Here is a 23,106-nt window from a genome sequence, read left to right on the forward strand (position 1 = left end):
TTTTTAAAATTCTGATTGTAATTATCAGAAAATTAAAAGGCAAAATAGCTAAAAAAAAAAGGCTAAATTTTATTGAAAAAGTGCACAACTGCAGTAATCATTACATCCTAATTACAAAGGTATAGAATCACATAATTAGTTTTGAATTGGGTTAAAAGCTACCTAGCCAACAGGAAGCTATATTTATATTTATAGAATATCTATTTTAATATATTAATGTATTTCAATATTCAATACTGAGACCAAAACTGTTCAACTTGTTTACACACATTCACATTTATATAAATACATACATGATGTGTATTATGGAGCCCTGGTTCATACTCCAATGCAGTAGGTGGTGCTAGTGCACCTTTACGGTGCTTGCCATCCGCCATATAAAAAGAAGAAGACGTGCACCGCATTTGGGTTTGGTAGGAAACTGAAAGGTTGGTTGACGCCATTGTCGAGGCTACCTTGTGTTTTTGTTGTAGCAAGTCCAAACCATGGCGCTAGAGTGTTGCGTCGTGAAGTGCCAGCATCGTCCACACGAACAATCGGGGAATAAAAAGGATGGGGTGAGATGTTTCTCCTTTCCAACGTGGAAGCAAAGCCAAGGAGCTGTGATCTGTGAGCTAACAAAGAGACGCCGAATGGCCTGGATAGCAGCCGTGAGACGACCAAACATCACTTTCAACACCATCACCCAAGACTTGGTGGTGTGTTCACGGCATTTTCACACTGGTAAGTTTCAATCAAAGCATGTGTTTTGCTCTTTCACACCTAGCATTTAGTAGGCCGCTAGCGTTAGCCAAGCTAGCTGAGGGCACCGAACTAAGTCAAGTATCGTCTTTGGACGAATAAAACCATAACGTCTTTTCACTTTGAGTGATTTGTAATCTACTCGATAATGAATGAAAGAACCGTATTTTAAAGTAATAATGGGGGGGTGTGTTTTTCAGGGAGACCAGCTAATGAAATGGATGAAAGCCATCCAGACTGGGCACCCTCATTACATCTCGGACACACGGAGGTGGAAGCTGGAGATAACCAGAGACTACACATAACATTGGACCAGGAGGACGAGCGGATGCGACAACAACTGAAAGCTCGAGTTTTGGTACACATTGAAGGTATCATTTAATGTTCACTAACCTGTAGTTATCGGTTGTGTACTTCTTAGTTTAAACAGCAGGTGGAGCTGCTGTCTTGAACAAAGTAGAGTCTCCACAAGGAAAGCCATCACAGAATAAAAATGATTCAGTGTAAAAAGAAATTGTGGAACCAAAAAGACACAACATTATTTTTAAGGTAGAATTCCGGTGACTGGGCTTTTACTATTGATTTTTTTTACAGTGCATAATAAGCTTTCACAATAACTTCTGTTGATGTCCTCCAGACATCCAGCACTTGATGCAGGGGGATCCGCAGCCCCCTGACATTAAAGAGGAACAGGAGGACCCGGAGGCCAGCCACAAAGCCAAAGAGGAAGAGCTACAGCACCCTTGCATGAAAGCAGAAGAGGAGGAGCCACAGCCCTCCTACCTTAAAGAGGAAGACGAAGAACTCTCGGTCACTCAGGAGGGGGAGAATCCTTTATTCGGGTTGCCACTGACTGGTTTCTCTGTGAAGACCGAAGACCATGAAGACAAACCACCTGAGTCCTCACAGCTTCGTCATAGTCCAAGTGAGGAGATGAGAGAGGCGGACCGTGAAGGTGATATGACGACTCACACTGGCAACAAAAAAAGAAGCTCTAAAAAGAAGACAGCTAAACCTTTGAACTGCTCAGTATGTGAGAAAATGTTTTCTACTAAGAGTAATTTGACTCGACACAAGATAATGCACACAGGAGAAAAACGTTTTCATTGCTCAGACTGTGGCAAAAGCTTCAATGATAAGGTAGCTATGGTTATACACGTGAGGGCACACACAGGAGAAAAACCCTTCACTTGCTCAGACTGCGGTAAAGGCTTCACTCGAAAGAAAGTCATGCAAAGACACCAGACCATACACACAGGAGAAAGACCTTTTAGTTGCTCAGAGTGTGGCAAAAGCTTCAGCAAAAAGTATACTATGGTTATACACATGAGAACGCACACTGGAGAAAGACCTTTTAGTTGCTCATACTGCGGTAAAGGCTTCCTGCAAAAGTCAGACATGCAAACGCACGTGAGAATACACACGGGAGAAAAACCTTTTAGTTGCTCATACTGCGGTAAAGGCTTCCTGCAAAAGTCAGACATGCAAACGCACGTGAGAATACACACGGGAGAAAAACCCTTCACTTGCTCAACCTGTTTTCAAAGTTTTACTAGAAAGGTATATTTGGTATCACACATGAGAACACACACAGGAGAAAAACCTTTTAGTTGCTCAAATTGTTGACACATTTTGCTGGAAGTCCTCCTTGAAAAAACACATGCAGTCACTGATGGTCTACTGTTTGACTTCCTGTGTCACTGTGTTGCCTTGACAACAGCCGGGATAGGCTCCAGCTAATTGCTAGTAGCCAGGCTTCTGTCAAGGCTAAGAGTGAAGGCACAGTGATTCATTTAATTTATATTTTCATCTTGTAATTAAGATGTTCATTTCTGTGTGTTAAACTCGAGTGCTGCCCCCTTGTGGTGGGGAGTTTGGAATAGCCATTTTTTTTCTACTCGTGAAGAATTGAGCAATTGTGAGAGAAGAGAAAAGAGCTTCTCTGCAACATATTTTATTTAAGAAGACATTTCCAGTGTTATTTTCTGGGCAGTAAAGTTTTCTATACTTTTTTTTTGGCTCACAGTACTGTAGATTGTTTTTTTTTTTTACTGCTTTGGCTTGAAGTATAAAAGTGTCAAGGTGCATGCAGGAGAGCATATTGATTAGAATAAGAAATAGTTGGCCAGAAAAAGCCATTTTGGTTCACATTGGAATTGAAATGTGACGGCATGACACTGGTTAGTTCGAAGTGTTGCAGTGCGCTTGCAGTTCTATCAATACTACGATCGGAGGTCTAGTACTGCGTAGTCAGTTGGGGAGTCCAAAGCGGACGTGTGTTAGCGGTGGTTCTGCTGCAGCGTGAGCAGCCCCGCCCTCTGGTGGTACTGCCTCTCCTTGGCATCCGCGATGCGGGCCGTCAGATCGGCCGGCCTCTCCAGGAAGTTGACTAATATCTGCTCGGTCAGCAGCGAGGCCAGGATCTGAGCGAAACTGACGGTCCACTCGCCCTCCTCGGAGCTTGCATCCGGCGGCCCCCCCGACCCCAGGGCTCGGTCGCGGTGGCTGGCCTCACCAATCTGCAGCACCAGACTGGTGACGGTGGCGATGGCCTGGAAGAGCTCGTTCTCCTCCGGGTCGCCGTGGAACATGCTGTAGAGCGTCTTGCAGAACTGGATGAACTCTCTCTGCGGAGGCAGGAGGAGGGGCTTCAAACATCAGACATACAAGGAAGTGCTGGGAAGTCTGGGAAAAGTGCATGGGATGCAAAAGAGCTGGATTTACTGGTTTCAAACCAGATGTTCCCATTTAGCATGATGCTCTTGTGCATGTAAATTGGTATCTTCTACACATGATGTGGAACATCTGGGTTGCCTATAGCACATTCTAAAAATATCAGTTAACAAAAAAACTACAATGGGTTTTCTCCGGGTATTCCGGTTTCCTCCCACATTCCAAAAACATGCTCGGTTAATTAGCGACTCCAAATTGTCCATAGGTATGAATGTGAGTGTGAATGGTTGTTTGTCTATATGTGCCCTGTGATTGGCTGGCCACCAGTCCAGGGTGTACCCCGCCTCTCGCCCGAAGACAGCTGGGATAGGCTCCAGCACTCCCGCGACCCTCGTGAGGAAAAGCGGTAAAAAATGAATAAATGAATGAAGAAAACTACAAAAAAGCAGTAATTTTGTAGGAATACAGTGAAAATGTTATCATTTTAATGTTCATATTTTCTGTGTCAACATTGTATTAAACATGAGGGGCTAACGTTTCTAATACCTGGTTCATGAGCTGCAGCGGCTTCTCCACATCTTTCTCCTTATTGGCCACCTCCAAATCCTGCAGCATCTGCTTCAGCTGCTCCTGATAGTCCTTCTCCTCATCTCCGACGCTGCTTTCTTCAACAAGAACAACTCCATTAGCCCACCAAAGACACTTGAGCGGAACGGACGCCCACCTGAAGCCACGGTGACGTATAGAGGTCTGCCGGTGGACACCAGAGGCATCTTCATCAGAGACGGGTCGTCGTCGCTTTCAGTCATGGCTATAAGAGACACAAAGTTACGTTACTAAAAAGAGCACGAGGAGGACTTCTCCAGATCATCGTGCACATAAGTGAGGCCGACCAACCAGGACGTAAGTGAAGGCGATAGAGCAGCTTTATCCTCTCGTTCAGCTCGCCGCAGTACAACGTGTCTGAGGGCCAGAGAGGAAGAACTCATGTTAGATGTTCATAGTCATGCTAAATGCATTTATTCTGCTTGCACGACTTCTGAGAGACAAAAAGTCACACTGAAGCTACTCGGTGTCTTTTCTGACGGTATTAATACATTTCCGCTTGTGTTTATTAATACCTTAAAAGGTCTGCGTGCTAACCACTCGACCACCATGCAGCCTGTCCCAAGGATATTTTGTCAAATGCCCATTATTAGTATAATAAATATAATATAAAATAATACATATTTTAATTTTTTTAGATTTTAATACATTTAATAAATAAATAATAAAATAAATAAAATATAATATAATAAAAAATACACATATTTGAACAGTATCTAGAGATCGTGATAATGTGGTGGCGTCATCTCTGCAAAGTGACTAAATGGTATACAAACAACTGAAAGGTTGCGGCCTTCAAGAGTCCACTTTACCCACCCAGCCAAGCGGCAAACTCCCTGAAGGTGACCAGGCTATCATGGTCCTGGTCCAGCAGCGTGAAGGTGCGGTTGGCCAGCATGTCGGCGTGCTGGTTCGATTCCCCGGCCCACGGTGCCAGCATCCCGTAGAGGCTCTTGAACTGGGGGCGATCCAGTCGGTACTGGCGCTCCAAGTAGGAGACACCGCGGCTCCATGAGGCCGCCTCTGCAGCCGCCGCCGCGCTGATGTCCCCCCAGTACAGACTGATGAAATGTTCCGTCTGGTTGTGGATGACATAAGTTGGTGACAAGTTCGCAAGAAAAGAAACACGGAGAAGACGTTACCTTGAAGAGGTCATAAATGTCAGCCAGGTTCTCCGCAGAGATGGAAACCTCTGGCGTCACCACCCTTAACTACAAAAAAAAACTCTCTCAGCCTCCATCTTGTAGCTTTGTCAATATTATTTCCTCACCGCATTCTCCTTAGTGGTGTCCTCGTGGGCCTGCAGGACTTGAATTCTGTGTCGACAGCGAAGCCTCTCGATCTTCCTGACGGTCAAGTCTCCAAACCTCTGACAGGACACCACAAAAACATTCCATGGCTTTACGGTGACAAGAACAGCGTCTTTCACACCGACCTCTAGTCTACAACAGGAAATGACCCCTGGGGTTTAAAAACACAGTAACCGGGTCGGCTTTAAGTCTTCACGAGCTGGCAGTAGCTGCATTCAAAGTACCATAAGTGCAGATACACAGTATCTATGCTAAATGCTAATACTCAGCTCACAAGCGGTGGGTGCGGTCAGCTCCCTCGGCACGCTATCTGCCTCTGCGGGAGTCACCACCTCGGCAATTAGCATGTCACAGGCTCTGAACACATAGCTACAGTGCGCTTCTGGTTATGAAACTACACTACCGCTCAAAAGTTTGGGATCACTTATGGCTTTTTCTTAGCAGTCCTGCCATGAAGTCCAGCATCCCGAAGTCGCCGCTTCACTGTTGATCCTGACACTGGTGTTTGACGGCGACTATTTAGTACAGCTGCCAGGTGACGACCTGTGAGGCGTCTTTGTCTTAAACCACACACTCTCAGATATTTGTCTTCTTGCACAGTTGTGCAGCGTTTTTCTGTCCTTGTTAGACCCATTTTGTGCTGCTCTCTGAAGGGAGTAGTTAAGTTTTAGTTTAGATTTTTAGATGCCTTTTCTGTTAATCTATTAGCCTTATAAAATGATGAACTTGGATTAGCAGCCATACCAGGAGATTGATGCAGAGGACTGGCAGTTGTTGATAGTAGGCCTCTATGCAAAAATCTACATCCTTCTTTCAAAATCATCTCATTCATTTTCATTGTTTGTGAAATGGATAAAAATTTTTGTGAAATGTATGAAAACGTGTTTTTCTTTGGAAAACAAAGACATTTGCAAGTGATCCCAAACTTTTGAGCCCTCGTGTATATAGTTTTATTTTACTGCGCACTAACTTGCTTCAGACTCAACTGAGCTTTTGTCTCCACTAAGGCAAGGACCGACAGTTGACTTACTTCATAAGCGTCATTGATGAGGTCAGTAATGTTAGCTTGGTCCACAGTAGCAACATCTGGCACGCTGCTGTTGCCGTCTGCATGAGGCGCCGGAGAGGGCTCGGAACAGGATGAATCTTCACTTCCAACACGCTCCAGAAAACTGCAACACAAAGAAACAAAAGTCTGGGACGAGCTCACTAATAGTGGATATTGTGTAAAGATCCTGGAAAACCGAACCGTGTTTTTATTTCATTTTTAGCAACAACGTACCCAGTGAGGACCATCAGAGCCTGTCCATCATCGATGCTGGTGCTGAGCTGCGAGGCGTTGGCCTCCAGCACGGCGAGGCCCAGCTGGAAGATGGCCTTGATGCCGTGAAAGAAAAACCAGTCCACCACGCAGACGGCGCTTTGGAAGGGCATCACGCTGACAAAGATGGTGAGGAACCATGACAGGGACACCGAGGAGAGCGTGGACAGGTCCGGGAAGTGCTCGGCCAGCTCTGGAAGACGTTCCCGGATCAGCTGTTCAAACACTGACTGATCCACTTGGGCTCCTGCATTGGAAGACATCAGGATGGGAACCCTAAGGCTCGTTCTTTTTTTTTACGCTATTCCCTCACCTATGACCCTGCGGTTGAAGTAGTCTGGCAGCATGCGCTCGCAGACGGCCACCAGCAGCCAGAAGGCGTCTTCTTCTTTAGCGTAGAGCAGCAGCACTGATGCCAGGATGTTCATGGACTACCGCCGCCAAGCAGATACAAGCAGATGACCTTTAGCATACCAAGCTACTGAGCTAACTAGCCAGCCTCTGTCATTTACTCATTATAAACTCAAAGTGTATCAGACGGGAGTGGCCAAAAATGTACCACTTCCACACAGAATGAGAGGAGAACCTTCTTTTTCAGTCACTTAGCCATGGAATGTTGTCTCGGGTGTCCATGCAGTGTGAAAGGTAACGTTACGTAACCTAACCTAGCCTCGTACTACCAGAATACTACATAGAACTTGGCTTTCAATCGTTTTTGACTCGTAATATTCCATAGTCAACCATGAAACAACGGGTTCGAGTCTGGAACCAGTTAAATGCAATAAACGACGCATGACTGTATATTTCTTCAGAACCAATTGTACTTTAAAAAGGTTCCACTGCAATAAATCTTCCCGGTAATACCTGACAGTATCCGATCTTGGGGTTGCGGTGAGCGTAGGCGGTCAGAACGCGTCTGAGTGCTGCAATGCCGGTGGGGTTCTGGAAGGCCGGATGGTCCGGCAGGGAGCGGTGGAGGTCTCGCTCGATCTCCTCCGTGGCCAGGCTGCTCTGACCCATGGACTTGTGCACCAAGCTGGCGTAGTAACCCTGGTGGGACTCCAGATCCGAGGAGGCATCTGTCCCAGTGTCAAAGACTCAGTGTTGATGACGCCATGATAGATTTTTTTTTTTTAATTCTAATGGTTGTTACCTGAGAACGTCATCCACAGCTCGCCCCGCAGTGACTCGGGTATCCCCATGGCAACCAGCCTCTGGACCTTCTCAGTGCGGAACATGTGGACCCCACGGCCAAACTCGGTGAAATGATCTTCCCACAGCCTCTCTTTCACCGCCTCCATATTCTGAACCAACACATCAGATATGTCTTCAGCACCTTCTACACTTCCTGTTAAAGCCGCCATTTTTCAACACGATGCTGCTCTGTATAAAACGCACAAGCACAGGGTGTGTGGTAAATGATTCGATACTCATTTAGATTAATTCATATTTTCAAAAGTGTTTTCATGTGTTTAGCGCGCAGACCTCACAGCTAGGAGACCCGGGTTCAATTCCACCCTCGGCTCCAGCACCCCTCGTGAGAATAAGCGGTAGAAAATGAATGAATGAATTTGATACGATTCGATGCAGTGTACAAACCATGCCAACTACGGTGTGAACCAAGGGTCAAAATAGTATCTAATTATGATGTTGATGTGTTGGAAGGAATATCACGCTCTGCTGGGTTCAAAAAGCTGATGTCCTGTTTGTGCTCGTATGCGGCTATTTGTCCGCAAACCCCTACTAGGACGACCTTGGTGTTGTTGCTGGTTCCAGGCTGGTTGTGGTGGAAGGCCGTCATCAGAGCCTCGCTGTTGACAGTGTTGCGGAGAACCTGCTCCTCTATCTCCTCTTCATCCGAGCACCCGGTGTCATAGTAGAAAGTGTAGTAGGGGGACGGGCAGCTCTGCGGCAGCAAACACAACCGATAAGCAATCTAACAATCGTTGTCTATGAGGTCCAGGACCGTTCGATGCCACGCACAGAGGTCCTTCTGCTGTGTGTGCTCCTCCGAAAGGCCGACTGCTTCAGCTGTAGAGATCTGAGTCGACAGTTGAGGCTCTCCACCAGGTCATCCCTCTCCTGCAGCTCGATAAACTGGAAGGCTTTCTTGGAGCGAATGCTCACGATGACGGGATTGGGAAGGACGCAAGTGGTCTCGGCCTTTTCCACAGACAGGACCTGAGAAGACCGTTAGTTCCGTTAGTCAGTCTCAGTCCGTGGTGACAACTCACTCAATTGAATCACCTCAGAGAGAGGAATGAGCAGGATGCACTGCCCCTCCTCGCGGCTGCAGAAGCACAGGTAGCCGTCGGTGGTGTAGAGGGTGCCCGCTGTGTGGCAACGGGCGTGGGGCGTCCACACCGCGCAGGACGCCACCTCGTGGAGCCTTTCGCGGCGAGGGAGGCGGAACAGGGCCAGCACGTACTCCCTGAGGGCCTGCTCCTCCAGGATCCTGCAGAGAGGAAAAAAAACTAGGAAACTTTGGACCATGACCTCTGCGAGAATAAGAGCATTCCTCAGAACTTAAAAAAAAAAGGAAGACATTTTTCCAAACCGACCTCTTGCTGATGCGAGCCGGCTGCTGCAGGACTCGGTCCAGCTCCAGACCTTCGCTGTCCAGCAGCCGTCTGAGAGCGATGTCCGCCAGCTGGCCCACCACCCCGTAGGCCTCGTCCAGGTTCAGGAACATGGAAAAGTCCCTCTGCCGCTGGCGCGTGCTCACCCGAATCGCCTCCGTCATAAGGCCGCCTGAGACCCGCTCCAGACGCGTTACCTCCGCCCAGGGAATGACAAACTTGACTTTGGCAGACGGGAGAAGCAACAGAAGAATCAGTACTCTATTTACTTAGTACTGGTTGTAGTAGCAGTAGTAGTAGTAGTAGTAGTAACATGTGTACAGACCTTCCTTCCCCAGCAGGAATGAGTAGAAGGCCATGTGGTTGATGCTGAGGTAGAGGAAGCCCTGCCGGGGAACTCGGCCCTTCCAACAGCAGCATGAGTAGAAGGTCACCAGCTTTTCAGAAGACGGGAGTCCAAAGTGAAGCTCGAATTTGAGCAGCGCCTCCCGGAACTTCTCCGGGTCGTCCTCCTGGGCCGCCTGTCGACCACGGAACTCCTCAGCGATCAGACCCTGCAGTGGGAGCGGACAAACCCTCATGACTGTATCATCTTAAACGAGAACCAATGCTTTACTTTGAGTCTACTTGCTATCTTCTCATCCCACCTTGACCTTTCCTTTGACGAAGCTGGCCACGTCCTCCTTGTTCTCGAACACAGACAGCGAGTGAAGCAGGTGGTGGGCCAGCCAGTCCCAGTGCTTGTTCACTTCCTCTATGGCGGCTCCTGAAAGCCACAGAGACAAAAGACAGCAGGGGAACTTCACACACTTCCTATTGTTATCCATCATTCAATACCACTTCCTCTCACCGCTTGCTATGATCCAGCTTATTGCCGAGCCAGGAACTTGGAGGAGGATCCGGAAGGGCGTGACCCTGGCGTTGGAGTCCAGCACTGTGTCCAAAGCCCCCACCAGGAGGCCTGCAAAGAGGCAGGACAACATCTTGATGAAGGACTTAGCAAACTGGTGTTCACATTAATATTAGAAATGCGCCAATTGAGTGTTATTGACCTGCCACAATATTTTAGGAACCTAAAATTGAATATAATTTAATATAATATAAAATACAAATATTAAATATATAATAATAATAATCTAAACAGGTGATTTTGTTCCATCACACTCTTACTGCGTCCAACCAGCAGCAATGGCACGCTGCGAAGGGCCTTGCTTATGCAGCTCAACAATCCCTCGGGTTCAAAGAGAGAAACCCTTTTTTGCCTTTGCCATCAAGAGCTCTTCACAATGTGAATAGCTGAGAGAAAATGATAAAGATTTTGTCTTTCCAGATGAACAGCCTATTTCACTTTACTGCTTATTTGCAATTTTTTTTGTCTCACTTCCATTTCTTATTTCTGCATTTTGAAAATGTACTTAGTTGGATATCCACTTAAGGCTCAGTACACGGTACACAGTATTGTATGTCATGGAGTAGACTTGACTGTAGCCATTTTGTTATTAGGTTAGGTTATTGTTCGTTTTATTTATTTGGATTGGGGAGTGTCGGGGTCAGCTTCCAGAATGAGACACATTTTAGTGTCCACCCGTTTGAAGCCGTGAAGCCGCAGCCTAGCAACAAGGCCTCCTAGCTGGAGAACATTCCAGAGAGTCCACAAGGTTGGCGAAACTTTCAAGTCTTTGTATGAATCTCTTTTTTTTATTTTGTGCTTGTGGTAAACTCTCTGGTCTGCGGGATTTTATGGAGTTGACGTCACACCAAGTGTCGTTGTTGTTGACAGGGCTCGACCTTTCACCTCTATTGCTCCGTGGACGGCAGCAAGACAAAGTGAAGGCGAGCAGGAAGTTCCTACTATTCTGTTTTATGAGCGCTCAGATAGAAAATAGGAAGTGAGAGGCTGGTGAATGAACACAGCTGTGAGAAAATCGATAAAGCTGACCTTTAAACTGAAGTGAAACGCTGGCGTTCCGTTATTACTGTACAAAGCCAAACACATCCACTCTGTAAGTAGACTTCATTTGGGGACAAAAGGACAAGATTAAACTGGTCAAGGAGCTACTGTGAAATCTCGTGACGCACTATGACATTACGGCTTGCAGAACAACAAACCACTTGTTAAGGCTGGGGGGGGGGGGGGGGCACATTGCCGCCTCAAGACTTCCACACAACCTCAACTTGAAACCAACCAGAAACGATAAGGAGCTTTTTGGCTGTGCGAAAAAAAAAACAATAATACTGACTCTTGTTGGGACTTAACTTATTTTTACACTTTTATATGGTTAATATTTTACTTAAAACATTACCTGTACATGTAATAAATGTCCGTTGATAGCCGCAGTTTGATGCTGGAACGGTCTCATTCCATTTCCATTATTTTCAATGGGGGAAAAAAATCATAAGAACAAGTCAAAGGATTAAAAGATCATAAGTTCAAAGAATCTAGGTGAAAAATGGTATCTAAATGGTCACCACGGCGACACCAAAACCATCTTGCACTGGCAGCACTGCTGCAAAGTTCCTCAACCTTCTTAATGAAGTCTTTAGTGCGGGGGTGTCCAAAAATTTTCCAGCAAGGGCCGCTTACTGAAAAATCAAAAGGATGCGGAGGTCAATTTAATTTTTGTGTTCACATTTTTTAGTTTGTGACATTACTTTTAAAAAGCTTTGCATCATGACTAGTGTCAATATTTCAGTCTTTTTTCTGTTCATTTTGCTACATTTTCCCCATTTTTTTGAATTAGTGTTGAGCAACTTCCTGTTCATTATTGTTATTGTTTATAGATGATGGCTATGTGTCAATGGTGACAGGTGAGTTGATCTTAAACCAGGAAAGTGTCGTATTGACCAACAGTTTTACGGCAAATTGTTAATTATTGTCTTAAAATGTAATTAAATCCACAGTGAGGCAATAATTAACAAAGCAGAGTCAAGTGTGGCTAATGTTTCACTCACTTTCCATCAATATATTTGGATAAAGCGTTACAAAAAAGTTAAGCTCAATGAGATCACACCTGTGTTGGTTGTTTTTTTCAACACTTCAGGTGTGAGCCCACCCAGGTTGCTTACCGCCGATCCTCCCGGTGGGCTCGCCTCGGCCTCTCCTCCTCTGCAGCAGGAAGAAGTCGTTGCTCCTCTCGGTAATCCACAGCTTCAGCGCGTTTTTCAGCAGCACTTCCTCTGGGTTCAGCCACATTTCTCGGCAGTGAGGGGGCCGCCGTGGCTGGGGCCGCCTGGGAAGTCCACCCGCCCAACCCAGTCGGTTCCCCCCGGTCTGACTCTTCCGCGCTAAAGTGGCGAATTGACAGGCAGTTCCATGGTTTGCATGTGGGTTTCGAACCTTAACGTCTGCTCTCTTGCGCTCGACCAACAACAGCTGGACACACCGACCGAAGATTGTGTACCATTCACTCGGAAAGATGTCTCACTCTGTCACTCTATAAATTTCCCGTGTTATTTGAACATACAGTGTAGTTTCGATTGAAACAGCGTTGCGCCTGTCTTTTAAGAAAAACATCATACATCCCCCGTACTACTGTTAAAGTATTTTCCACGACATTTTTGACCACAGTGCAGGATATGATTACACATTATCGTGTCTTTGGGGGAAAACGATTACGATGAGCGGTCTTGCTTTAACTTTCTCCTCTTCCGCATTCTGTCCACTCTTACTTCCGCAAAGAGCCATTAGCCATTCTCTGATTGGCTGTTCAGATGACACCACGTGTTCAGGTGCTCGCAGTGATTATTTACGACACTAAAGTTGATATTCATTAAGAATGAAAAGCAGCAACACAGAGTTAAAGCGTTTTCACTATTTATATACAAAACGTGGGGGTTTGTGGCTTATTTTTTGAGTTTTTTTGCTTGTTCTAGCAAAGCCTTTGTGTTGTCACAGTTGTTAAAGTTGTTTTTTTGTTGCCATAAATGACATATATAGGATAGTGTGTGTGTGTGTGTGTGTGTGTGTGTGTGCGCGTGTGTGTGTGTGTGTGTGTGTGTGTGAGTGGCACCTGTTGACTGCAGCTCTCAGGAGCCACAAATGGAATCCTGCGCTGCCATACCTTATATGGTCATATTGAGCTCCAAGCGGAAGTCAGTGTCACTTTTATTATTGTCCCTTGTGATTATTTCTATCGGTCTTTAAAACATTTCAGTTCATCCTTATGTTAAGTGAAGTGTGTCGCTTTATATATTAAATGGAAGATTAATATGACTTTAAAATACAACTTAGCGAACACAACACTTTAATAATGTAGTTAGGACATATTTGAAGGATTCTTTGTTTCTAGTCGGACTTTTTGTAAATGGGCTCTTTTTGCTTCCTGTGTCGTTGAGCGGAGTAGTGTGATTCTCTGTGGATACGTCTGTGCGACAAAATGCAGGTTAGAAAAGGCTTAATTTACGTTTTTACTCACTTGGAATTAACCATACCGAAACGAAGAACGAACTGTTGTGGTTTTCTTAAGCTTAGCTTAGCGTATAGCTTCTGCCGTGTTAGCTAGAGAATGTTTTCCTCTCACACAACTCGAAGACGGGAAAACAAAATCATCAAAATGAAGCATTTACTAGTGGACAGTCGTGTTAAGTATTCTGTTTCTCTTCCAGGACCCAAACGAGGACACGGAGTGGAATGACATCTTGAGGAAGAAAGGGATTCTTCCCCCAAAAGAGGTCCCTAAGGAAGATGAAGAGGAGGAACAGTTGGCTCTCCAGCAACAGTCTGTCGGTACGACTTTAATTTATTTATCAGCAGCCAGATGACAAGAAACATATCTAAATTCACAGAGACAATGAAACCAACAAGGAAATGCCTATGCTCTGCATTGTTTCATGTAGCCAGCAGGGGCCGACATTACTCGCAGCTTGTCAAGCTGTTACAAATTCGACTATGAAGGTTAAATTTGTATTATTTTTTTACTTTTACTTATCGTGTATTTTATGAAGGACTTTATGTCACCTTTGAATGATTTTGATGAATCCAAGTCACCAGGCTACTGAGTGAAGGCAAATTGACTGTGGAGTGTTTATGACGGTCATGGTTTGTGTGTACAGTGAAAACGTACGAGGACATGACGCTAGAAGAGCTGGAGGAGAACGAGGATGAGTTTGAAGAAGACGACGAGGCCGCCATCGAGATGTACAGGTGAGTGCACAGGTCATTTCTCACCCACAATGCGAGCTTTATAAAGTAAGCTGTATTGCAATATGCTGTGTGTGGGCAGACAGAAGCGTCTGGCCGAGTGGAAGGCCAATCAGGTGAAGAACGTCTTCGGGGAGGTGACCGAAATCTCAGGTCAGGATTACGTCAACGAGGTCAACAAGGCGGGCGAGGGCATCTGGGTGGTGCTGCATCTCTACAAGCAGGGGTAGGAAGGACACCCCCCCAAAAGGAGTCAAAACATTACCACCTTGCCTCTGTTGATGCTCTGGTCTCTCATTAGCATCCCGCTGTGTGCACTCATCAACCAGCACCTCAGCGTTCTGGCCCGCAAGTTCCCTCAGGCCAAGTTCCTCAAATCCATCTCCACCACCTGCATTGCCAACTACCCCGACCGCAACCTGCCCACCATCTTCGTCTACTTCGAGGGCGAGATAAAGGCACAGTTCATCGGGCCGCTGGTGTTCGGCGGCATGAACCTCACATTGGAAGGTGAGTGTGGGGCAGTTTTGCTGTATTTTTAACTCGTTCAATCCCAGCCATTTTCAAGACATCCCTTTTTAGTAGCTGTCCTTTTTGACGATTTTGACTGATTTTTCAAGGCACACGGAATATTGGGTTCGAGGGTTATACAAACATGGTAAAATATATCAAAATATCAGTTCTCAACAAAAAAATGGGAGGAAAAACAGCTTTTTGTGAAGCATAACTTTCAGTTCGATATTTTGCCAAAATATCTAAACAATTATGCCACAACATAAACAACACAAAAATGGTTGTTTTACATGAAAATAAGAATTTATTTACATATATAACACCATGAAATATTTACTATTTTGACTTCAATGCGTAACAATCTGCATGCTACACTTCTTGCTAGCTGTGGAGTGTGTTGGGGTTGAAAAAAATTGTACGAATTAGTAGATTTTTTTTTCAAGTATATTCAAAATATTACTTTTGAGTATATTTGAAATATTTTTTGTAATATCTTTATCTCAAGAAATTTGAAAATATTATCTTTAACGTATTTAAAGCATTTAAAAAAATCCCAAATATTACATTATCACTTTTTGAAAATCAGATTTCTTTCTTTTATTTGATCTTTGATATGACATAACTTTGTACTTTCAGCTGCTACTATTTATTTATAGCAAGTATAGGATAGCAAGTAGTGAATGAATGAATGTTTAAACTGCCAAGTATTGACTGTAATTTAAGATCAATTCTTCCAAATGGCCAGCAGAGGGCGGTATTAGCAAGCATGCATTCATTCATGCCTAATTATTAATTCAAGATGTATACAACCAGCACGGAGTGTTTGAATCTTGTAAAACCAATTAACCCCTCGCCCCCAAATATGACATGACCGCCACTTCCTGTCCGTCACCCCACCCCGGCACATCCTGTCCTGTCACCACTAGAACTGGAGTGGAGGTTATCAGAGACCGGAGCCGTGAAGACCGACTTGGAAGAGAACCCCAGGAAGCAAATAGAGGACAAGCTCATGTCGTCCATCAGGTCCTCGCTCCCCACTCGCAAGGACAGTGACTCTGAGGACGAGGACTGAGAGAGCGCGCGGGGCGAGCTCCGCCCCCACGTTTTGACATCACACGCATTTCACACGTTATTGTCGCCATGGGAGATCTCCTAATTGACTGCCAAGGCTCCGCCAGGGAAACAATCAAGAGACATACATTAAACGTCTTATTTCTATCATAGCTTCACTGACTTATTTTATTATTCCAATCTAACAAACTAACCCACAAAACATTTGATTCTAAACTTCAATATTATTTTGCTTGCTAAGGCAGAATTTGTGATACAACAATAACCAGGAAGTGTGCGTATGAATACACTCAGTGTGACCGCTGTGACCGAAAGAAAGCCGACAAAAGGGTCATTGTGCGAGTATTTAATGCGTGTTAAGGTCCAGCAGCGCTACACTAACAACACTTTTGAGTCACGTTCACAAGCATCGAGTGTGCCGGGAACATGACGTCAGTTTTTTTATGTCTCAGGAGATGAGTGGGAAGATCCACAGTTGACCTTTTGCTGTTCACCCGGGACTTCTTTTTTTGGGTCATTGAGTCACTGCGGTCCTACTCAGATTGTCTGCAATGATAGAAAGTCAGCAGTCTTTTCAGCAATATTGCACAAAAAAATCATTTGATTTATGATTTATGGGCCCATCAAAAACAACAGAGTAAAGTTCATCTGTAGTTTGTTTTTAGTTCCTGTTTTGCAAATGCATTATGGCCAATCATGCAAATTTGATAATGACGTCAAGCCCCCTCCTTCCCGACACCGCCACAAATAGATTATAGTCCTGTGGGAACACTGGTACATATATACTGCAGTGGCACTCCATTATTGTTGCGTATGAAAAGTTGTGTCAATAAACGGCTTAAATCACACAATAGTTTACACTCACCAGCAGCACCAACGTCTTCTTCCTCCTTTGGGACAGTTTGGGTGAGAGTCGCAGCAAAGGGTGAACAGAGTTGGACTGGCGGTGCAAAAAAAAAGAAGACATCTCATTAATGACCTTTGAAGATTGTTTTTGTGCACAGAACACGAGGTATGTTTTGGTTTGGGGTGTCCAAAGGGTCATTTTCACCTCCCAGCTTGTTTTTCATTGGCCCTCGGCACATTAAAAAAAAAGTTATTACACTAAATTGGCTTTGTCACCCGTGTCACAAAGGGTAAGATGGTCGCTTAGCATACATCTACCTAAATTGGACCGCTTTAAGCATCTTTAATGTACAGTATAAAAAGTAAACAAGACCCCCTTAGTCTAAAGCGGTGGTTTCAAACTGGCGTACCCCTTCAGACACGTGACTGGGAGCCTCGTACCCCCTACTCCTGCACACTAAACCACTCAATGAAACATCTTTGATGTATTATGAAATATCTATCAAGGACATTATGTCACAAAAATCACATGTCTTATTTTGTTCCGCACACGTAGGCTACTAACGTAAAAGAGAAAGGGTTTTAGAAGGCGAAGACATCTCCTGGCAGGTTGGTCTTCTGTTTGATGAAATGATTTATTTATTTGATATTACTACATTTGATTTCATTGTATATTATATTAGCTGGTGACACGCTGTGATAAGAAGTGATGACCTATGATCTGGTTGCTCTTTTGCTGCACTTTGTTTTGCAACAGCGTGCAGGTAATCAGTAGTGTTACACGTATTGTATTGTATTGTAAATAATTATGAAAACAGAGGCACATAACGTAAAGATATCATTAAGGAAATGAATTCAATATGACCTGATAACTTATTACTGAGCCAAATGGACATATGAGCTCGTATAGCATGAGAATATGCCGTTTTACATTTTTAATCACATACACCCTACGGCAACCTATGGAACCTGGGTCTTTTACAGTTAAGTGCACAAAAATACAGTAGTTACTGAGGAACTAATGGACTAATAGAACTCATGGCTAAGACATACATTTAGAGTAGTTACTGGGGAACTAATGACTAAGGCACATGTATTTAGAGCAGTTACTGGGGAACTTATGAGGACCTCATGACTAAGACACGTGAATTTAGAATAGTTACTGAACTAATTAACTTATGGGGAACTCATGACTAAGACACATACATTTATAATAGTTGCTGAGGAACTCATGAATTTATGGGGAACTCAAGACTAAGACATACATTTAGAGTAGTTACTGTAGAAGTAATGAGTAGAGTAGTTAGTGAGGAACTTGAGACACTCGTGACTAAAACACATGCATTTAGAGTAGTTACTGTGGAACTAATGACTAAAGCACATGCATTTAGAGCAGTTACTGGGGAACTTATGAGGAACTCATAAGAGTCACCACTCTATTTGAAATAGTTAAACTTTTGATTTTAAATAGTTGATTTTGTTTGTGTTCTTATTCTCTATCCTTCTGAAAATGTACACATTTGTATGTATATTTCAGCAATCAGAGCATATGGGCCAGTCTTGTATCTTATCTAAAACAAAAACTCAGACATGACTAGTCGAGTGCGGCTCACCGTGTTCTCCTCCGGGCCAGTAGAGGTCTTTGCTTTGGAATAATGAAAAAGGAACTGTAAAGAAAAGAAACACAAACACAAACACAGCATTTGTCTCAAATGTACACTTAAACAAGTGCACTACATTGTGCGTAAACTGTGTAATCAGTTCATGGGTGTGTGAACGGCTGTCCCAAATATTTACGTTCTTGCTCGTTTCTCCTATTAAATTGCAACCACTGGAGATAGCCACGCCCTTACGTTACCAAGCCAAGATGGCGACTACCTAGTGCGCGCACTCACCGTTTAAGTGCAACATCCGGGCATCGACGATGCACGACCCTTCTCAGCGTGAACGCTGTGGCGCCCCAAGGGTAAAAGTTGAAAAATAAAACCTCATCCTGAGAAAGTATTGCGTGATACTGTAATTAGAAAGTTCTTAAATCCTTTGTTTACGACCGGCCAACTCCGCCGAATTTGCCTTCTGATTCGCTAGCTTCCGATGGCGCTCAATGGGAAATTTAAGGTGGAATTAACTCAATGTATAGACCAGTTGTATAGACTAGGGCGACGGTTTGTCGTGATTGTTGTGACGCGACTAATTATGAAAACATATTGGGCAAGACATTACATTTGCCTCACACCCACTACTGTATGTGTGAAACTCTTATTTGTGAAAAAGCAGTAAAAGAACATTACGGTAATTCCACCTTAAAATTTCTTATAATGGCTAAATCGGAAGCGAAAATCATCGTCGTTGTAAAATAAAGGCTTGAAAAGCTAGAAAAAAAGATGACTGGTATTAGGTTCAATCATAATGTTCACTTTTTAAGTGGCTCAGTAGAAAGTGGTTATGCACTCAAATAATAAAGTGGAAGTAGGCAGATGTGCAAAGGAAGTCACGGCCACTAGTTTAACTACTATATATTTGTTTTGGCAAATACAACGCAGACTTCGACCTAGTTTTATGCACGTAAAACTATTGTGTTGTTACGAAACGTGTTTGTGTTAACATTTTGGAGACGTGTGACATAACAGTGTTAGTTAGCATAGAGCTACAGTCAACTGCTGATGACATCATAGATGCGAGACGGAGCTGACTTCCGGTTCCTGTTTCCATGTCTTGGTAAGCTGACAGCCCGCTAACAAGGGTATTTTGTGATTAAAAAAAACTCCAAAACATTAAAAACACAGTTGGACTCGGGCAGTGTATTAATAACTCAAAAAGAATTGTGCCGTATTGTACGCTAACCGGGTAATAGACCAAATTTTGGAGTACATTTTCAACATTAACTGAAAAAAATGCTAAGCGATATTGTACTGTATTTCCATATTAGTATACTCTGTATTTATGCTTGTAAAACTAGAATTATTCTCAATAAAATATATTCTTTGTTAATATTTTTGGCTGTCCACAACAGATTAATTGGATTTATATTATTTCCGATGGGAATTTTGTACATTTGTCCCAGTGTATAGCGACAAAGTGGCTATGCTGACAACACTGATCCTTCCTGCTACATTCCCTGGCAGACCGAGCGGCGTTACGATGCCATCTGCTGCAGTGACAACAACAAGCTACAATGTGTTTATGAGCAAAGGTTAAAAGGTAGGGCCAAATCTATTATATTCATAATATTGTAATAAATGAATGTATGGGAAACACTGTGTTGAGCTGTAAGTTTGCTAACAATCAAACCATGATAGCGTTATGTCCTTGGTGGAGGAAGCGAGCTGTAGCTCAGCAAGTGTAAGAAACACATGGAGAACTTACTCTTTTGAAAAGATTCTGGACTTGCTGCTGTAACGAAATAGGAGCGATATTAAAATACAAAAGTGGGCCTCATTGCATCAATTTGTGTTGTTTACTTCCTCGTCTTCGTGTCTCCATGAAGATAGATTGGCGTCTTCGCTGGGGACTCCTCTGAGCTGCAAGCGGACAGGGAGAAGTGAGGTTGATCTAGAGTGGATCTCCCGGGCCTTGGTGGAGGTAAACCTAGTATGCTTCTACACTTGTGGTGTGTTGGTAAACAGGTGAAGCCATACCTTTCTGAACAAAATGTCGTCTTCCCATCTGTTGTAAGGACGAGCGTCTGCACAAAAAGCACAAGATGATCACAACCACGGGACACTACATTAGGTACACAGCCTCACACAGCATCCCGACAAAGATAATCATGATCATTGTTTGGTAATTAAAAAAAACATTGATAAATAAATGAATACCTTTTTATGACACTAGCAATCGAAGAATGTCTTTGTAAAGGCTGAATTTAATCCTGTTTATATATTTATGTACCTAATATTGCGGCTGGTGAGGGTCAAATATCTAAGAAGAGCATTTGTGCTGCTTGAACTGACTTATGGATGCATTCTAAAAGTACCTTTATATTTTTAATTTTGATTATTTTCTTTATTTACGGCTGTTCATATTAATACACTGTATTGCATAGATTTATATTATTATTCATATTCTTGTAGTAGATGCTATGTAATTATTATTATGTCCACCATTTCCACACATACTGTATATTTAATTATTAAGTTGCTACATCCTTAATGAATTATTTATGTGTGGCCCATGTTTATATAGTAATATTAATTAACATCCATTCCTTTTTTTGGACAGTATGGATGTAAAAAAAAGTCAACTTTTATGAGACAAATTTGATCACATTTGGATTAAAAAAAAATAATTCTGTAGTCTTTTTTTTGTGGAACACCTTCACTTGACAGAAGAATAGTAGAAATAAAGTAGAAATTTTCTAGAATCTAGTATTTCTAGAAGTAGAAATAAATCAATAGTTTTTTTTAGGCACACTTTGTGAAGAGAAAACCTCAAATAAAAAGTAATAATGTAACAAAAACTCACCTGTCGACCTCCAGTATCCAAACCAGAACAAACAAAAAAGAGCCAAGTGTTGCACATTGGGGACATTCATGTCCGTAAGATCTCTTCCTGTGTATTTTTTTCAAGAAAAAACAAACAAACAAACAAGTTGTCCGGGTGGATGCTGCTTGTCTATCGACCCTCTTCGGCTTAGTTTGGCTCTGCTTGACTTTCTCTGTACCGTCAGGTTGTAGCTGTGAGGCGGGTCCCTAATGAGGTGTGCACTTTTGAGGGCTGACATCCCTGCGCGTGTCCGCGTAGGGACATCAATTAATGGCGTGCGTGCACGAGGAACACCCGTACGCTCTCCTCCCACACACGGCCAATTCCCACCATGATGACACAAGCACACGCATATTGGCGGGCAGCGACGTGCACGCCCCTTTCTGGGAAATTATACTGATGTGTTGACGCAGACGATGAAGAGGCACAATGTGGCAGAAGTGTAGCAGAAGTGCATTTGATAAGAGCTCGGGATGCATCTTTTCCATGTATTAGCAGGCTACACAGCAAGCAGGAAGTGGAAAAGCATGGAAGAGTGTAGCGTACGGAAGGTTCCGCATTGTAAGGAAATTCTAACACGCACAGTGTTTAGTAGCAAATGCGAAAATTGTAAATAGTTCATGGCGTTAGATTTGTAAATAGTTATTTGGATGTATTGTTCATGTGGTGGTATAGTTGTTTATATATTTATATCAAAGTAAAAGTTATGCTTGAAATGTATCTTTTTAGTTGGGAACTGATATTTCCCTGAAACTTACCTACTTTATTTTCTATTGTTGATTACTATGGAACAGAAACATGTAGAATTTTTTTTTCTAATGGGGAGTGGTTGAGTGGTTAGCACACAGGCCCGAGTTTAATTCCACCCTCGGCCATCTCTGCGTCCAGTTTGCATGTTCTCCCCGTGCATGCGTGGGTTTTCTCCGGGTACTCCGGTTTCCTTCCACATTCCAAAAACATGCTAGGTTAATTGGTGACTCCAAATTGTCCATAGGTATGAATGTGAGTGTGAATGGTTGTTTGTCTATATGTGAATGAGTTAAGTACATTTGAACATACTTTACTGTGACACATGTAAAAAGATCACAGTACGATGAAAGTAAAGTAAAAGTACGCAGCCAGGTAAAGGGAGAGTAAGCCATACAGTCGAAGCAGTAAATAGAGTAAAGAGCAGGGATGTCATGGTTCCGTAGCGTTAGCGTCATGTTACAGGTGTTGTGTATCTTCATTTGCACCTCGTTAGCGAGTGCAATCCAAAAGCCTCATTAGCCAGGTGGTGGAAAAAAGAAAAGTTGTGTGTGGGGTTAAAATACGAGTCTACGTCAGTGGAGATAAAGATGGACGCTCACATTAAAACATTTAATTGCATTTGTTCTGACAAGGACAAGTGACTCCACACCAGCATGTGACCTTTAGATAAAGGTGGGTGTCGTTTGCGGAGATAAGTCAAGGTCGAGCGTGTGACCTTTAAGGGATGCCAGAGCCAGGTCAAAATGGGTGTCGGAAGCCCTAAGTTGTTAACAAAGCCTCCTCACCTGTCTTAGCTCGTCTTGGCGAGGGTGTCTCTTCCACCATGAGTCACATGTTCTCAACGCCGTGTCAAAGAACTTCATTGCTGGTTCCTCATTCACATTTGTTGCATTCATTCACCAACCGGTTGATTGGGCTTGCATGTCGTTGTTGGACGATGTTGTCGTAACGCTGACATCTTGTTTATCAGGCTGTGACAATAACGAGGGAGCTGACGTCCCTTTGTCGCATCAACACATCGATGTCCTTGTCCTTATTAAGACCATAAGTCAGCTGTGGACCGACGCTCCT

The 23,106-nt window shown here is 43.6% G+C and overlaps 3 protein-coding genes and 1 long non-coding RNA gene across 4 annotated transcripts; 3 read left to right on the top strand and 1 right to left on the bottom strand.

Moving 5' to 3' along the window:
- Nucleotides 1-243: 243 nt before the first annotated feature.
- On the top strand, nt 244-3,908 carry LOC131135721 (uncharacterized). The gene is made up of 3 exons (XM_058081952.2): nt 244-723; nt 942-1,112; nt 1,379-3,908. The coding sequence occupies exons 1-3, from the start codon at nt 486-488 to the stop codon at nt 2,365-2,367; spliced, it is 1,398 nt and encodes a 465-aa protein (XP_057937935.2). The 5' UTR covers nt 244-485; the 3' UTR covers nt 2,368-3,908.
- Nucleotides 2,680-12,754, bottom strand: tbc1d8 (TBC1 domain family member 8). The gene is made up of 20 exons (XM_058081859.2): nt 12,297-12,754; nt 10,081-10,191; nt 9,878-9,996; nt 9,556-9,784; nt 9,213-9,453; nt 8,899-9,106; nt 8,635-8,832; nt 8,405-8,557; nt 7,805-7,955; nt 7,516-7,730; nt 6,965-7,082; nt 6,613-6,898; nt 6,361-6,502; nt 5,291-5,389; nt 5,163-5,231; nt 4,837-5,098; nt 4,312-4,377; nt 4,139-4,225; nt 3,961-4,079; nt 2,680-3,368 (listed from the first exon to the last, which is right to left on the bottom strand). The coding sequence occupies exons 1-20, from the start codon at nt 12,421-12,423 to the stop codon at nt 3,021-3,023; spliced, it is 3,348 nt and encodes a 1,115-aa protein (XP_057937842.2). The 5' UTR covers nt 12,424-12,754; the 3' UTR covers nt 2,680-3,020.
- Nucleotides 12,755-13,475: 721 nt separating this feature from the next.
- On the top strand, nt 13,476-16,106 carry pdcl3 (phosducin-like 3). Its single transcript, XM_058082033.2, has 6 exons — nt 13,476-13,612; nt 13,836-13,956; nt 14,283-14,373; nt 14,453-14,596; nt 14,672-14,880; nt 15,810-16,106. Exons 1-6 carry the CDS (start codon nt 13,607-13,609, stop codon nt 15,953-15,955), a joined length of 717 nt encoding a protein of 238 aa, XP_057938016.1. The 5' UTR covers nt 13,476-13,606; the 3' UTR covers nt 15,956-16,106.
- Nucleotides 16,107-16,260: 154 nt separating this feature from the next.
- Nucleotides 16,261-21,556, top strand: LOC144901556 (uncharacterized). The gene is made up of 5 exons (XR_013629612.1): nt 16,261-18,766; nt 19,926-20,001; nt 20,288-20,382; nt 20,477-20,532; nt 21,544-21,556. It is a non-coding gene; the product is annotated as an uncharacterized LOC144901556 (long non-coding RNA).
- Nucleotides 21,557-23,106: the final 1,550 nt, after the last annotated feature.

Source organism: Doryrhamphus excisus, linkage group LG12 (genome assembly GCF_037039965.1).
Source record: "Doryrhamphus excisus strain RoL-2023G ecotype Guam linkage group LG12, RoL_Dexc_Guam_v1.1, whole genome shotgun sequence".
NCBI lineage: Eukaryota > Metazoa > Chordata > Actinopteri > Syngnathiformes > Syngnathidae > Doryrhamphus > Doryrhamphus excisus.